General features: G+C 51.6%; 1 protein-coding gene across 4 annotated transcripts in view; it reads left to right on the top strand.

Annotated features, from left to right (window-relative positions):
* MAVS (mitochondrial antiviral signaling protein) overlaps positions 1–15,743 on the top strand; it is a 47,114-nt gene extending 31,371 nt beyond the window's left edge. For 3 of the 4 annotated variants that reach the window (XM_050745230.1, XM_050745229.1, XM_050745232.1), the window contains 4 exons: positions 1,026–1,198; positions 1,949–2,108; positions 3,940–4,475; positions 5,362–15,743. In XM_050745230.1, the coding sequence (XP_050601187.1) occupies positions 1,026–1,198; positions 1,949–2,108; positions 3,940–4,475; positions 5,362–5,826 (1,334 nt within the window). In that variant the 3' untranslated portion in view covers positions 5,827–15,743. The other variant, XM_050745231.1, reaches the window with a different exon arrangement.
* Positions 15,744–17,598: the final 1,855 nt, after the last annotated feature.

Genomic DNA, 17,598 nt, shown 5'->3' on the forward strand with positions numbered 1-17,598 from the left:
GCGTGACTTTGGCTCACTGCAACCTCTGCCTCCTGGGTTCAAGTGGTTCTCCTTCCTCAGCCTCGCTGTAGTCCCTGATTCCTTTCTTTTTTTTTTTTTTCTTTTGAGATAGAGTCTCGCTCTTGTTGCCCAGGCTGGAGTGCAATGGTGCAATCTCGGCTCATGGCAACCTTCACCTCCTGGGTTCAAGCAATTTTCCTGCCTCAGCCTCCCAAGTAGCTGGGATTACAGGCATGCGCCTCCACGCCTGGCTAATTTTGTTATTTTTAGTAGAGATGGGGTTTCTCCATGGTGGTCAGGCTGGTCTCGAACTCCCGACCTCAGGTGATCCGCCAACCTTGACCTCCCAAAGTGCTGGGATTACAGGCATGAGCCACCGCATCTGGTTTTTTTTTTTTTTCTCCCAAGACGGAGTCTTGCTCTGTTGCCCAGGCTGGAGTGCAGTGGTGCGATCTCAGCTCACTGCAACCTCCGCCTCCCAGGTTCAAGCAATTCTCCTGCCTCAGCCTCCCGAGTAGCTGGGATTACAGATGCATGCCACCATGCCTTGCTAATTTTTGTATTTTTAGTAGAGATGGGGTTTCACTATATTGGCCAGGCTGGTCTTGAACTCCTGACCTCCTAATCCACCTGCCTTGGCCTCCCCAAATCCTGAGATTACAGGCATGAGCCACTATGCCCAGCCCCTGATTCCTTTTTTTTTTTTTGAGTCGGAGTCTCACTCTGTTGCCCAGGCTGGAGTGTAGTGGTGCGATCTGGGCTCACTGCAAGCTCCGCCTCCCGGGTTCATGCCATTCTCCTGCCTCAGCCTGAGTAGCTGGGACTGCAGGTGCCCGCCACCACACCTGGCTAATAATTTTGTATTTTTAGTAGAGACGGGGTTTCACCATGTTAGCCAGGATGGTCTCGATCTCCTGACCTTGTGATCCGCCCGCCTTGGCCTCCCAAAGTGCTGGGATTACAGGCATGAGCCACTATGCCTAGCCCAGATTCCTTCTTGATATCACTACATCTTTGTCCTCCAGGGACCTCGGACCGTCCCCCAGACCCACTGGAGCCACCGTCACTTCCTGCTGAGGGGCCAGGGCCCCCCACACCTGCTGCGGCCCACAGTATCCCCTACAACGGCTACAGAGAGAAGGAGCCAAGTTACCCCATGCCTGTCCAGGAGACCCAGGCGCCAGACTCCCCAGGAGAGGTCTGTCCTCACAGGACACCTTGAGCCACCTGCTTTTGTGTTCCTATCTGCCTACTTCTGCCCATTGAGCCTTCCAGAAACCCTCTCCTGTCCCCTATAATTCACGCCTAATCTCTGCTCAGAACCCCAGGGCTTCCTTAGTGGCAATCTGCCCCAGACCAGCTTCCAGACTGCTGACCACGTCTTTACCCTGTGGCAGCCCTAATCCTCTGTCACCAACCAGCTGGGAGAGCACAGTTTTTATTTTATTTTATTTTATCTTTTTTGAGACAGCGTCTCATTCTGTCGCCCAGGCGGGAGTGCAGTGGAGCGATCTTGGCTCACTGCTACCTCTGCCTCCTGGGTTCAGGTCATTCTCCTGCCTCAGCCTCCGGAGTAGCTGGGATTACAGGCATCCACCACCATGCCCAGCTAATTTTTGTAGTTTTTGTAGAGATGGCGTTTTGCCATGTCAGCCAGACTGGTCTCGAACTCCTGACCTCAGGTGATCTGCCCACCTTTGCCTCCCAAAGTGCTGGGATTAGAGGCGTAAGCCACTGCGCCCGGCGATGCTGTGTTTTCTGTGAGGTAGATGCAAGGACACCTGTGGACAGAGGGTCTGGGAATTACCAGAACCCAGACAAGGGCTCCCTTGGCTCCTGTGCTCCATGGTGTGGGCTGAGACCTATAGGAGATGCCCCAAGAGCACAAGCTGCCCTTTGAAAGCTCTTGGGAGAGGCAACTGCCTTAATCATATTTTCCCTCTTGCAGAGTTCAGAGCAAGCCCCACAGACACTCAACCCCAGAGTCATCCCAAGGAGTCCAGATGGTGGCCCCCTGGAGCCCTCCTCTGACCTGGCAGCCCTCAGCCCTCTGACCTCCAGCGGGCATCAGGAGCAGGACACAGAACTGGGCAGTACCCACACAGCAGGTATGCATGGAATCTGGAATTATAGGGTCCTTCTGATCTCTCAAGTGAAGGTGAGAATTAAGAGTTGCCCCTCTGGCTTCCTTGAACAGGAGACAAGGTGGGAATAAAGGGAGTTCAACCCAGGAAGCAAACCAGTTCCTTAGCGGGTGTATCAGTTAGCATTTGCTGTGTAACAAATACAGTTTTCCAATTTTGTTTTTTTTCAGTAGCTTAAAATATAGCCATTTATTTAGCATATGATCCTGTGGGTCAGGCATTTGGGCTACCTACCTGGGCACTTCTTCTGGTCTTGACTGAATTTCCTCTCAAGTACTCACTGATATATACATAAGTTCTGCCTCTGGCTGTTGGCCTTGCACCTTGGTTCTCTTCTATGTGGTCTCTCATCCTCCAGCACACAAACCCATCATGGCAGCTGGGCAGAGTTCCCAGAGAGAGAGGGCTCAAAACTGGCAGTGTCCCCATGCCCCATTCTGTAGGCAAAAGCAAGTGATAAGGCCAGCCTAGATTCAAGGAGTAGGGAAATAGACTCCCTCCCTAGAGGGGAGGACTGACAGGCACAGTGCAAAGAGGCTAGGTGGAGGTAAGTGAGATAAGTCGGGCCATTTCTGCCCTCTGCCAAAGGGACTGTGGGGATCAGCCAGGGCCTGGAGGGCGGTGGGCAAGGGACAGTGCAGGGCTGCATCAGCTGTTGGCAGGGGAGCCTTTAGGCACTGCCTTACCGCAGACATCTCCAGTTCCCAGTGAATCATGAAAACTTCTCAGTTCCCAGACTTCTTCATCATCCAGTGGCCTGGACCCAACTCCAGACCTCAGTGCTCCCCCTCAGAAATATATAGTTGTCCATCTGGACCTCTCAGGCTAGCATGTCTCTTTCCTACTTCCCAAACTGTTCCACATGATGCTGGTGCCCAGTCAGCCCTCAGTGCCCTGGGACAGCCACAAGACAATGAGCAGTTAAAGGCTGGGAGACGTCATCTTAGTACTTTTGTCATCCCCAAACTGCTCCAAGCACCTGTCTATGCTTTGTAGTGTCATCTGGCCATGGGATGCCTTTCAGGAGTTGCTGTAGACCATGCAGGCAGAGGGCACTTAGGTTTCAGTATGTTTGTAGACACAGGTCCCATGAGATTCTGTGGTATTAGATTGCCGTGGGGGAGGTGTACATCAGAATCACCCTGACTTTTGCCAGCTGTGGGGCTTGGCATGTGCATTCCGAGTTCCGTGGAGAGTCCTGCTGCAACTGCCTTTATAGACCATCACTACCTGCTATCCCCTGCTTCCCCGACCCAGGTCAGGCAGCCTCCCAGGGGTGGCTTTGTCCCTGTTGCCTCTCTTCCCAAGCCTCTGGGATGGCCAGCCCTCTTGGCTGGTATGAGCCATTCTGCATGCGCCATCCTGCCACCCCTCACCCTGATCCACGACTGCTTCCACTCGTGGTGGTCGGAGAGGGACAGCAATGGGGGAAGTGTTCAGGATTCCATGAGGCTAAGGTCAAGGTAGAAAAAGTGGACACAGGAGAGGGGAGGTTTCCTAGGTGGGAGAGGAAAAAGCGGAGAGAATAATTAATAATGATCTTCAAGTTCCTAGGTACCATTTCACTGTGTGCCAGGACAGACCTGGGGCTACAGGTCAAGGACTGAGGGCAGCTGTTGGGCTTTCAGGCCAGGAAACAGTGACTAAAGGGACTGTGGCATCTCCTTCAAGGGCAGGAGATTTGGAGGCCTAGACACAGTAGGGACCGTGAAACCTGGGGCAGAGGGACCCTTCTCCAGGCCTCAAGGTAACGGTCTTTGGGTCTGTGTTTCCACTTGTGTTTTGCCACCTGCAGGTGCAACCTCCAGCCTCATACCATCCCGTGGGCCTGTGTCTCCATCTGTCTCCTTCCAGCCCCTGGCCCGTTCCACCCCCAGGGCAAGCCGCTTGCCTGGACCTGCAGGGTCAGTTGTATCTACTGGCATCTCCTCCTCCTCCTCCTCCTCATCCCCTGGCTTGGCCTCTGCAGGGGCTGCAGAGGGTGAACAGGGTGCAGAGAGTGACCAGGCTGAGCCTATCATCTGCTCCAGTGGGGCAGAGGCACCTGCCAACTCTCTGCCCTCCAAAGTGCCTACCACCTTGATGCCTGTGAACACAGTGGCCCCGAAAGTGCCTGCCAACCCAGCATCTGCCAGCACAGTGCCCTCCAAGTTGCCAACTAGCTCAAAGCCCCCTGGTACAGTGCCTTCTGTGTTCACCAATCCAGCACCATCCAAATTGCCCATCAACTCAACCCGTGCTGGCATGGTGCCATCCAAAGTGCCTGCTAGCATGGTGCGCACCAAGGTGTCTGCCAGCACAGTCCCCACTGACAGGAGCAGCAGAACTGAGGTAAGTCCTTGCACCTCCTGGCAGGGATCCACGCCCCTTCCCCTGGGAGAGCTTGCCCACCTGGCCCCAGCCTTGGCCCCTTTCCAGTCTGCATTGTCTCCAGCCTGGGCTGCTCTATGGCCTCTCCTTGCAGGTATACAGAACCAGCCTCATGTAGGCCCCACACCATGTTCTCCAGGAGGAACAGTCATTAGAGCTCCTAAGTCTGGACATCTCAGGAGGGTCAGCCACAGGGGGCACCCACTGGTCAGGTGCATAAGTTCATTTAAGGCTCGTAGCTCCTAGTGAAGCCGAACAGTGCCATTTAGAATATAAGGAAGCAGTGAGGGGGACAGCACGGTGGCCCATCTGCCTCTTGCCTTGCTCTTCGCCACTAGGATGCCCGGCGTGCCCCTCCATGGCCAGGCTTTACAGAACGCAGTCCCACCTGAGCAGCCACTATGACCCAGCAGCCCCCCATTGTTGCCTGCTCCAAGCCTCACATCTGACTCTAGCTGTGGCTGTCTGCTGGGAGGAGCCAAGTCCATATGGCCCTATAGGCACATGGCCAGGCCTCTGACCCTGTGGCTGCTCTCTAGTTCTCAGGCCCAGGCAGGATGTCAGTGCAGGATGGGGCCCCGCCCTACCAAGGGCTTCCAGGTGGGCATGAGCTCACAGGCAGGCCAGGGAATAGGGAAAGGCTGCCCTGGAGGAGTCCACCATTGATGCAGGTCCTTGGTCCCCTCTTCCCCCACTGCTCCAAGAAAAGGTGGCCTAGGGGCATTATGGACTGGGAATTGAGGGGTTGGAGTGCTATTTCATGCCCTGGCCTGGGAATGGCACCGCCCCACTAGGCTCGTCTCCCTGCCAACCCCAGTCCCTTCCAGTGCTCTCCTTTCTTTCCCAGGAGACCTCAGCAGCTCCAACACCTGCAGGCGCCGCTGGAGGCCGCTCAGCCTGGCTAGACAGCAGCTCTGAGAATGGGGGCTTTGAGTCGGAGCTGAGTAAGCCTGGCATACTGGTATCCCAGGCAGACAGCCAGTTCTCAGGCTGCTCTGAGGATCTTGCCATCAGTGCCAGCACCTCCCTGGGTATGGGGCCCTGCCGTGGCCCAGAGGAGAATGAGTACAAGTCCGAGGGCACCTTTGGGATCCACGTGGCTGAGAACCCCAGCATCCAGCTCATGGAGGGCAACCCTGGGCCACCTGCGGACCCGCAGGGTGGCCCCAGGCCACACATCGACCAGAAGTTCCAGGAGAGGGAGGGGCCATGCCACAGGCCCTCACCTGGGGCTCTGTGGCTCCAGGCGGCTGTGGCAGGGGTGCTGGTAGTCACACTCCTGGTGGCGATGTACCGGCGGCGCCTGCACTAGTGAAGCCCTGGGCCCTTCCCACCACTCATCTGCTCCATTCCTGCAGTACAACTTGCCCCTCTCCAAAGCCCCTTGTCCCTTTCTTGGGGATGGTGGAGGCTGGGTCAGAGGGAGCTAAGGGACTGCAGGCCTGCCTGCAGGACGTGCTTTGGCTGAACCAAGTCCTTAGAGCAGCATCTCTGTTCCCACTGTGCCCTGTGTGGGTCCCCGTCCTTGGCTTTCTGGGTCCTGGGCTGCCCCCAGTGCTCCAGACCTTCCCCACTGGCAATCCAGGTTATCATCCATGTCCTCCAGAGGAGCTTCCTCCTCCAGGCCTCAGCCCCGTTGGCCCAGGTGGATCAGGAGGGATCACTGGAGCACACGGTGCTCGGGAATGCTTCTCCTGTTGCATTGGTCCCCGAAGGCCTCAGGGCAGGTGTGTGGTGTGTGGGCTCCCACCCTGGCAGCCCAGCCTGAGACCGTTGCACTGAGGCAGGCAGGAGCGGCAGGGTGGCTGCTCTCCAGGAGCCCAACTGCCTTGGGTTCCTGCCCCACTGGGTCCCCTCCCCTGCTGGGCAATCCTGGGAAGGTCTGGAGGTTCCTGTGGACCTCAGAGAAGCCAGGGGCAGGTGCCAGGCCTGAGGAAGACCTCTGGAGCTCCTCTCTAGCCTCCTCTTTCCCTCCCCTCTGGTCTTCATTCTCTTCAGCTCCCTACGTGGGCTGGGGAGGAGACACCTGGCGGGCAGAGCTCAGGCAGAGGTTTGGATTTCAGCTCCCTCACTTCCTGGGCTGTGTGGCTTTGGCGGATGTCAGACTTCTGGTTTTGCTTCTCCACGTGGACAGTGAGTATCTGGCTCATTCTTCACTGGGTGGTTCTGAGATTGAACCTACAGGTGTTTGCCAAGTGCCTGGCCCAGAGCAAGTAGCCACTAACTGCTTCTCCCACCTCTCTCCTGCCCAACCTAGTAGAGCTGAGGGCATGAGAGGCAGAGTGCACAGTGGTCCAGGGTGCAGCTCTGCAGCACAGGCAGCCTAGGCCTGCATCCTGCCCTGCCTCTCACCAGCTCTGTGACCTTGGGCAAGGGATTTATCTGTCTGTGCCTTAGTTTTCTCACCTGTAAAAGGAGGATGAGAATATATATGTATTTCCCAGTGTTGTGAGGATTAAAGGAGTTTATCGATGTAGATTTTAGGATAAGTCCTGGCATTTACCAAGGGTTAGAATTGTGTTATTATCACTATTAAGTGTTGAGGGGCCAGGCGTGGTGGGCAACAGGGCCCCATCTCTACAAAAAAGTTTAAAAAATTAGCCAGGTGTGCTGGTGCATCTGTCGTCTTAGCTACTTGGGAGGCTGAGGTGGGAGGATCACTTGAGCCCAGAAGCTTGAAGCTGCAGTGAGCTAGGATCGTGCCACCGCACTCCAACCTGGGTGACAGAGTGAGACCCTGTCTCAAGAAAAAAAAAAAAAAAATGCAGAGAAACAGGAGCCTTGGCTACTCCTTTAGAGGCAGACTCAGACCCTCCTGCCTCACAGCTTTATCTTTGCATTTGCCCCTTACTTTATCTTGTGCCTTGAGAAATTGCTGGGGAGAGAGGTGTGTCCACTGGGCAGCCATACAGGGTGGAGGCTCTAGGGTGTTTCCACTCCCAGCAGCCAGGTTCCCCCATCCCAAGTTCACCCACTGGTGGGGAGATTAGCTACAATAACACCAGAAACACATTGGAGTAGATTGAGGGTATCCTTGTGGGTTATTTTCAGGCAGCCATTGCTGGACAAGGCACAGGAGCCACCTCCATTTCTGAGTTCTGCAAGGGACAAGAACTAGAGCCATCGGGGGTGGGGCTCACTCTGGCCCCTCCCCAAGCTGTCAGCCTCCAGGCATCTACACTCTGCCTTGGCTGCTACATCCTTTTCACTCCACTGCCCTAGGAGAGTTCAGCAACCTAATGACCTCTATCTCTGAACATCTCTTCGTCCCATGCTCCAAGTCCAGCAACCTACACCATGAAACCAGGAGTGGACCCTACCCAAGCTGTCTGTACTACTCCCCATCCCTCACCACCAATCTTAAAAAGCCCTCTGTCCCCCCACCCTAAACCCCAGTTATGTACCCATGCTGGGCAGGTCAGTTAACAATTTATGTACAAGTACTAGTTTTAGTGTATTACCGTCACAGCGTAGCTTTGAAAAAAGCATTTCGAAAAGGCAACATGGGCTGAGCACGGTGGCTCACGCCTGTAATCCCAGCACTTTGGGAGGCCGAGGTGGGCGGATTGCCTGAGGTTGGGAATTCAAGACTAGCCTGCCCAACATGGTGAAACCCCATCTCTACTAAAAATATGAAAATTAGCCAGGTGTGGTAGCACGCGTCTGTAATCCCAGCTACTAGGGAGGCTGAGCCACGAGAATTGCATGATCTCAGGAGGCAGAGGTTGCACTGAGCCGAAATTGTGCCACTGCACTCCAGCCTGGGTGACAGAGTGGTACTCTTTCAAAAAAAAAAAAAAGGCAGTATGTAGCCGCGAAGACTGTTGCCCAAGTGGTAGAATTTTAGCACAGTAGGAGCCTAGGTAAAAAATACAAAAAGTAACAGGGCATGGTGGCACTCATCTATAGTCCTAGCTACGTGGGAGGCTAAGGTGGGAAGATCACTTGAGCCCATCAGGAGGCGGAGGTTGCAGTGAGCTGAGATTGCAGCACTGCACTCCAGCCTGGGTGATAGAGTGAGACTCTGTCTCAAAAAAAAAAAAAAAAAAAAAGAGTTTTAGCACAGTAACCAGCCATTATGGGAGATACCCTGGGTAAGGCATGTAGAAAGGGTTGAGGGACCTTCCCAGCCCTGCCTCCCATGTTTTTGTTTTTTTGTTTTTGTTTTTAGAGAATCACCCAGCCTAGGGCGAAGTGGTGCAATCATAACTCACTGCATCCTCAAACTCCTGGGCTTGAGCCATCCTCCTGCCTCAGTCTTCTGAGTAACTAGGACTTCAGGTGCATGCCACCATGTCTGGCTAATTAAATTTTTTTTTCTTTTTTTTGAGATGGAGTCTCACTCCATCGCCCAGGCTGGAGTGCAGTGGTGCGATCTCGGCTCACTGCGACCTCTGCCTCCCGGGTTCATGCCATTTTCCTGCCTCAGCCTCCTGAGTAGCTGGGACTACAGGTGCCAGCCATCACGCCCGGCTAATTTTTTTGTATTTGTAGTAGAGACGGGGTTTCACCGTGTTAGCCAGGATGGTCTCGATCTCCTGACCTTGCGATCCACCTGCCTTGGCCTCCCAGAGTGCTGGGATTACAGGTGTGAGCCACTGTGCCGAGCCAAATTAATTTTTTTGTAGAGATCAGGTCATGCTGTTATGTTGCCCAGGTTGGCCTCACATGAGATCTTGCCTTAGCCTCCCAAAGTGCTGGGATTACAGATGTGAGACACTGCACCCGACCCCCACCACTTCTTTTTTTCTTTTTTCTTTTTTTGAGACAGTCTTACTCCGTTGCCCAGGCTGCTGGAGTGCAGTGGGATGATCTCGGCTCACTGCAACCTCTGCCTCCCGGGTTCAAGCAATTCTCCTGCCTCAGCTTCCTGAGTAGCTGGGATTACAGAGGCCTGCCACCACACCTGACTAATTTTTGTATTTTTAGTAGAGATGGGGTTTCTCTATGTTGGCCAGGCTGTTCTTGAACTCCTGACCTCAAGTGCTCCACCCGCTTTGGCCTCCCAAAGTGCTGGGATTACAGGCATGAGCCACTGCGCCTGGCCAACCCCAGCACCTTTCAAATGATGCCGCCCAAAAGCCGTGACTTGGCCTACTTTGAACAGCGACCTTGCTGCTGTTGTCAACCCGAAGGCCTCTCAAATGCCAGCTTCAAGCAGGGTGTGAACTGGCCAGTGTCAAATCTCAGGAGGCCTGTGTTGGGAGTGTAGCTTTCAGCTGCGGGGAGCTGCACTTAGTGGGGAAAGCCAGGCAGGTCACCCTCACAGCCAGATAATGTGGAGGTCAGAACCCAAGGGAGGGAGTGAGACCTCCACCCCCAGTGGGGGACCTGGCCACCCATCCTTGGGGACCTGAGAAAGCATACTTCACCTTGGGGTGAAGGCTGGGTGGGGCCAGAGGGACCGGTGCCCTTCTCAGTGCTTAGGGGCAGAGCCACCTGCAGCAATGGTATCTTCATATTAGCCCCTCTCCACCTTTTTTCTCCTGCTGAATCATTTCCCTCAAAGCCCAAGACCTGTCACTGCTTCTCTCCCCCTGGGAAGAATGCATGGACTCTGCCTGGTGACAGACTGAAGCCAGAACAGTGCCACACCCTCACCTTAATTCCTTGCTAGATATTCTCAGATTTATGAGACTTTAGTCAAAGATGAGGGAGGCTGGATGTGGTGGCTCATGCCTGTAATCCCAGCACTTTGGGAAGTCAAGGTGGGAGGATCCTTTGAAGCCAGGAGTTTGAGACAAGCCTGGGCAATAAAGCAAGACCCTATCTCTACCAAAAAAAAAAAAAAAAAAATCTAGGAGATGCTCTTTACCCTTAGTGGCCTCAAATTATTAATAGTTCCTTTGAGCAACATTATTTATTGTGAACTTTCAAACCCAAAAAAGTAGAGAGAGTAGAATAACAAATCTCCATGAGCCCATCACCCAACTTCAGTAATTATCAATTCATGGCCATCTTGTTCACCCCTGCCTGCTTGCCCTCATTCTGCACAGGTTCTTTTTTTTTTTACTTTTTTTTTTTTCTTTTTTTTGAGACGGAGTGTTACTCTGTTGCCCAGGCTGGATGGAGTGCAGTGGCACAACTTTGGCTCACTGTAACCTCCGCCTCCTGGGTTCAAGTGATTCTCCTGCTTCAGCCTCCCAAGTAGCTGGAATTAGAGGTGCCCGCCACCACACCTGGCTAATTTTCGTATTTATGTTAGAGATGGGGTTTCACCATGTTGGCCAGGCTGGTCTCAAACTCCTGACCTCAAGTGATCCGCCCGCCTCAGCCTCCCAAAATGCTGGGATTACAGGTGTGAGCCACGGTGCCTCGCCACTGTACAGGTTCTTTATAGAAGTTGGAGAGTGAAGGGTTGAGAAAGCCAAGGGGCAGACGTCGGTCTGGAGGATTTTGTGCCTAAGGCCCTCTCTTTGCTCCCAGGCAGCATGAAGTAACAATGAGGCATCCACCTCTTGGTTTTGTGGCCTCTGTGGATGATGTCTCTCTCCTTGAACCAATTCAGAGCTGGAGTAGCGCTGGATCCTGTCTTAGGAGGAGGGGCTGAAGTGGGTTCCTCTGTTGTCAAGCTCTTTGGAGGTGCCTGGCTGCTACTACTGTCCCAGAGAGGTGATGATGAATGATAGGTGTGTCCAGCAGCAGTCTGCCCCACTGAGGCAAGGGCTTCCACTAGGCCCTGACAGAGCCCTTCCAGCAGGCAGAAATCCCCGTGTTGGGCAAGATTCAAACTCTGTAGCATGTCTCCTGCTTCCATCTCTTAGGAATGGAGTCCTTCAGGCCTTGAGACCCACATTTTCCATGATGCTCCATTAAGCAGCAGATAGCACCCCCACCGCCAGGGAAAGTGAGTCCAGAGTTCTTGGTCTAATGCATCTGTGTTGAAATTGAGTCCTCTCTCTCTGTGTTCACCTTTCTACTCTTTTTCCTTTAGCCCAAGGCTATGAAGGCCTCATTTGGTGCTGGGCATGGTCACTCCCAGCATTCCTCACTCTGTTGCTAACAGCAACAGCAATAATAAGGGTTACAAGGTACTCCATACCTCACTGTCTGCCAGGCATTACGCTAAGTGCTTTACATATATTAACTCATTTAATCCCCACAATGACCCTATGAAAGATATACCATCTCAACCCAATTCACAGCTGGTTTGCAAGATTAGGAGGGATGAAGGACCCGGGGGACAATGTGAGGGAAAACTCTGGCTCCGGGGCCCTAGGCTGGATGCTCTTTATGCCTGTGAACCACAGCCTATCACCTGTCTGGAGTCAGGGACCCCACTTAAAGTGAGATTTTGGCTGGACGTGGTGGATCACACCTGTAATCCCAGCACTTTAGGAGACCAAGGCAGAAGGACTGCTTGAGTTCAGGAGTTCAAAACCAGTGTGGGAAACAGCTAGACCCTATCTCTACAAAAAATTTAAAAATTAGCTGGGTGTGGTGGTATGTGCCTATAGTTCCAGCTACTCAGGAGGCTGAGGTGGGAGGATCACTTGAGCACAAGAGTTTGAAGTTACAGTGAGCTATGATAGCACCACTGCACTTCAGCCTGGGCAACAGAAGGAGACCCTGTCTCTAAAATACAGAGATTTTCACACCAACACATCCCTGCCCAGTATGCCAAGATCTGCCACCTGCTATAATAGTACTATAACACTCAATATGTAATTAATGTAGTCTCAGGGATGTTGTGACAATATGATTACAACTATCACGTGTGTGCCCAGCCAGGCTCAATGCCCCGAGGCTGGGTGAGGTGGGGCAGGGGACACAGCCTAAAATGCCAGGCCTCAGGAAGCCATTTGGCTTAGCAGACATTGTTTATTAAAGGAGTTCCCTATGCCAGATTGAAGGCCTAAGATGATTAAGACACTATGAGTGCCTTCAAGTGGTTGGGGACGTTCATAAGGTGTGGTGCAGACAAATAGGCTTTCACATCATTCCTTTTATATAATCATACAACAGATATTTGCATCTGCGTGTGCAGAGCACTGGGATAGGCCTCAGTGACACGGAATAATACAGCAAAGACCCCACCCGATGGGCCCCCTCCCACCACCCACCAATACAGTAGGGGGTGGTCTAATGGAGTGTTCCGGGAACATGAACGGGGGCAGGCATTAGGGGTGGCAAGGGGACAGGTGTTAATCTGATCAGTTATGTACTGTTTATAATAACTAAATCAGGGGAGGAGGAATAATACTTAGAGCCTATAGAGAGTAAATCTGACAAAAATGAAACTCTCAAGGGTTTTGCAGGGAATCTGAGTCAGTGCTGTGGTCTGAATGTATGTGTCCCCTTTGAATTCATATGTCGAAACCTAACTCCCAAAGTGATGGCATTAAGAGGTGGGCCTTTGGGACTGGGCATGGTGGCTTGTGACTATAATCCTAGCACTTTGGGAAGCTGGCGGGGGGCAGATCACTTGAAGCCAGGAGTCTGAGATCAGTCTGGCCAACATGGTAAAACCCCGTCTCTACTAAAAATACAAAAATTAGCCAGGTGTGGCGGTGTACCTCTGTAATCCCAGCCACTCGGAGGCTGAGGCAGGATAATCGCTTGAACCCAGGAGGTGGAGTTTGCAGTGAGCCGAGATCGCACCACTGCACTCCAGCGTGGGTGACAGAGCAAGACTCCATCTCAAAAAAATAATAAAATAAAATAAAGATGTGGGGCCTTTGGGAGGTGGTTAGGTCATGAGGGTGGAGATCATGAATGGGGTTAGCACCTTATAAAAGAGGCGTGAGGGAGTCCTCTGTCACTTCTACCATGTGAGGATGCAGTCAGAAGGTGCTGTATCTCTGAAGCAGAGAGCCCGCCCTGGACACTGGATCTGCTGGCACCTTGATCTTGGACTTCCCAGACTCTAGAACCGTGAGAAATAATTTTTTGTTGTTTACAAATTACCCAGGCTGTTTCACTGTAGCCTGAATGGACCAAGTTGGTGTGACCCTGTTGGAAAACTGGCAGTATCTACCAAAAGCCAAACATACATATAAACTGTGATCCAGCAGTTCCACTCCTGGGTGTGTACACCACACAAACAAGAGCTAAGTCCACTGAGACATTGGCAAGAATGTTTCCAACCACCACACTGACTGTAGCCCCAAACTCCAAGCAACCCAAATGTCCATCTACCAACCCAAATGTCCATCCACAGTTGAAGTTGCAGTGAAGTCACAGGGTTGACTACTACTGTACAGCAATGAATATGAATGAAAATACTGCTATGCACAGCAACATGGATAAATTTAACAGACACGAGGTCAAGCAAAAGAGGTCAGATTCCTCACCATCAAGAAAGTATTCATTGTATGATTCTGTTCCTACAAAATGTACAGAAATCAGCAAAACTGATCCATGGTGTTAAAAGCCGGGAAAACAGTTAACAGGAGGGATACTGCGGAGGGCATCCTGGAGTGCTGGTCTACCTCCTCATCTGGGTGTTGATTTCATGAGTATTGTCAGTTTGTGTCCAGACTCCCTGTTGGAGATGTGGAAATAAAGATCACCTAAACAAGAGCAGAGAGGCTATTTAGCCCAAGTCTGCAAAGGAGTCAGCCATGATTGCTTGCATTTGGCAGGGGTGAAAGGCAGGCAGGGACTGGGAAATGTTAATAGTGGAAAAAAAGGGAAGGCTTTGGGTGTGCTGTGATTGGAGATTGTTGGCATGAGGACAGAGTGGACTAGGCATAGGGACAGAGCGGACTAACTGTGGAGGGGCAGCTTTAGTTGGTTGGGGGGGTATATTTGGCTTTCTCTGGTTGATCTGGAGTTGGAAGAGGGGGTGTGGTGGCTGGGGATTGAGAAGCAGCTGGCAGCCACTAAATTCAGACTGTTCTGGATCCGATTGCTGCTGAGGCTGTGGTTCGGCTTCCTAGGCAGGTTATGGGTTTCTGGTCAGGGTCTATTGTCATATGTGGCCTGGCCATTGTCCAGTTGTATGTTCAGTCTCTTGAAAGGAAGGGTATTGACTCTGAGAGGGGCCACCATCACTGGAATGGGGGACACACAGCACTTCCTCCAGCTGCCTACACCCCCCTGGGGTCAGTGGTGCCTGCCTGTGAGGGTGAGCCCAATGGCTAGAGAGCTCTGCTCCAAGTCATTGCTTACCACACCCACAAACATTCTTTAAGGCCTAATTTAAAGCCCCTATCCTACAGGAAACCTTGATTAGACCCCTCTCTTTATTAAGCTTCCTAAATTTCTATGGCTTACTTCAAACCCTGCTTTTGTGTAAATGCTGACCTCCTTGCCTACATTTTAAAAACCTAGAGCTGGCATGATGGCCATCATGCCCAGCCTGTAATCCCAGTGATTCAGGAGACTGAAGTGGGAGGATTGCTAGAAGCCAGGAGTTTGAGACCAGCCTGGGTAACACAGCTAGACCACATCTCTTAAAATAATTAATTCAGCCAGGCATGATGCTATGTGCCTGTAGTCCCAAATACTTGGAAGGCTGAGGTGTGAGGATCTCTGAGCCCAGGAAGTCGAGGCTACAGTTAGCTATGATCTCACCACTGTACTCCAGCCTGGGTGACAGAGCGAGACCCAGACTCAAAAAATAAAAATAAAAACCCTGAATATCTTCCTTCTACTTCTTCAGTGCTGTTTTTATTTTTAAAAAACAAAACCACAACTTTTTGCTGAAGTGTAATGTAAATGCTGTAAAAGGCAGTGACAGACACAAGGGAGGTGGAGGGGTAGGAAGGGTGGAAGCGGCAGGGCAGGCAAAATGAAGAAGGGAAGCCCTGGGTTCTTGTCCTGCGTCTGCAGCTAGCTCCCACTTTCCTCATCCTCCAGCACCTGCAAACTGTGAAGCTGGACCAGTTATGTCAAATCCGTCCTCCCCCAGAGCTCAGTCCTTCTGCCCTTGGGTGTCCTTGGAACAAGGCAGGCTAGGCTGCACCAGCTTCCTCCACCTCTGTCCCTCCTCCTCCATCCCCAGGTGCCATTCCCACACAATCTGAATCACTGATTTCCTCACAATCAGACGCTATCTTCTAGTTAATCACTTCGCTTGTATTTAACATAAGAAAGAAAAACCCTTTCATTACCAGGTACAGCTGGAAATCGGCCTCTTGCAGGAGGCGTATCCAAAGGAATTGGAGAAGAGAGAAACTGGTACTTGGTGAAATAATTACTTTTTTTTCCTACTTGCTGTCACGATGATGTCCTCAGAATTGTGAGCCCATGGACACTTCTGTACAGTAAATCTGCTATTATTACTTCTAGAACTAGTTATAATGGTCTATAGTGGCCAGATGCCTGCTTGTAATGAGAAGCTACTGCAGTGAAGATCAACAGAATTGGGGGCTTACCTGTGACCTCTCCCCATTTTCCCTCCTGCCTTCTCCCTGGGGATGGGTGGGTTTCTACTTAAAGACAAGCTCCCAGCTCTCAGACAGATAATGTGTGAGAGCAAAACAGAAGTCACAGTCCGTTGGTACTTAATCTTGAAAGTGACATCCTGACACTTTTTTTTAAGACAAGGGCGTGCTCTATCGCCCAGGTTGGAGTAGAGTGGAGTAGAATGGCTCACTGCAGCCTCAAACTGCTGGGCTCAAGCAATCCTCCTACCTCAGCCTCCTGAGTCGCTGGGACCAGAGGCACACGCTACCATGCCTGGCTAACTTTAATGATTTTTAGTAGAGATGAGGTCTCGCTGTGTTGCCTAAGTTAGTCTCAGACTGCTGGGCTCAAGTGATCCTCCTGCCTCGGCCTCCCAAAGTGCTAGGATTACCGGCATGAGCCTCCGCATCCAGCCCCATCACTTCTGTAAATTGCAGTCAAGGGGCAATTTACCCAGAAGTAGGAACCACTGGAGGCACCATTATAGCAGCTGTCTTCTTCAGGAGGAGATTATGACTCTGTCCTACAAAATGACACATGCATGTGTTTTTTGACCCAGCAATTCCATTTCTAGTAGTCTAAGCTAAAGAGATAACACTGGCAAAAATAAAGATGTATGTACAAGACTAGTCATTATAGCATACTTTGTAAATAGCAAAAGCCTGGAAATAACTCAGGTGTCCATCTACAGGACACTGGCAATAAACCAAGGCATATCTACATTGGCGTGCTACGCAGCTGTGAATAGAAATGAGTATCTCTATACTGCTATGGCATGAACTCCATGATGTTTAGATAAGAGGAAAAAAAGTGGAAAACTGTATATATAATATAGAATCTTTGGGCTGGGGAGTGGTTCATGCCTGTAATCCCAGCACTTTGGGAGGCCAGGGTGGGCAGATTACAAGGTCAGGAGATCGAGACCATCCTGGCCAACATGGGGAAACCCTGTCTCTACTAAAAATACAAAAAAGTAGCTGGGCATGGTAGTACACACCTGTAGTCCCAGTTACTCGGGAGGCTGGGGCAGGAGAATCGCTTGAAAATCACTTGAACCTGGAAGGTGGAGGTTGCAGTGAGCCGAGATCGTGCCACTGTACTCCAGCCTGGGCAACAAAGCAAGACTCTGTCTCAAAAAAAACAAAAAACAAAAAACAAAAACAAACAAAAAAAACCCTGTGTGTGTGTGTGTGTATGTATATATAGTCTTTTACTTCAGAATGAATAAATCTTTTATTTGAGTTGGTGCTTGGTGTCCTATGTGACTCTATGGGAGAGGATTCTTGGAAGTTGGGACTGGTTTCCTCTGGAGTCCCCAGCGTAGCTTTTCCCTTTGCTGATTTTGTTTTGTATCTTTTTCTTGTAATAAATCTTAGCCAGGAGTACCACTTTTTTTTTTTTTTTTTTTTGAGATGGAGTCTCGCTCTGGCGCCCAGGCTAGAGTGCAGTGGCTGGATCTCAGCTCACTGCAAGCTCCGCCTCCCGGGTTTACGCCATTCTCCTGCCTCAGCCTCCCAAGTAGCTGGGACTACAGGCGCCCGCCACCTCGCCCAGCTAGTTTTTTTGTACTTTTTAATAGAGACGGGGTTTCACCGTGTTCGCCAGGATGGTCTCGATCTCCTGACCTCGTGATCCGCCCGTCTCGGCCTCCCAAAGTGCTGGGATTACAGGCTTGAGCCACCACGCCCGGCCAGGAGTACCACTTAAAAGAGTTGAGACTGAAGTCTGTTTT

This window comes from Macaca thibetana, chromosome 10 (assembly GCF_024542745.1).
Source record: "Macaca thibetana thibetana isolate TM-01 chromosome 10, ASM2454274v1, whole genome shotgun sequence".
In the NCBI taxonomy this organism is placed as follows: domain Eukaryota; kingdom Metazoa; phylum Chordata; class Mammalia; order Primates; family Cercopithecidae; genus Macaca; species Macaca thibetana.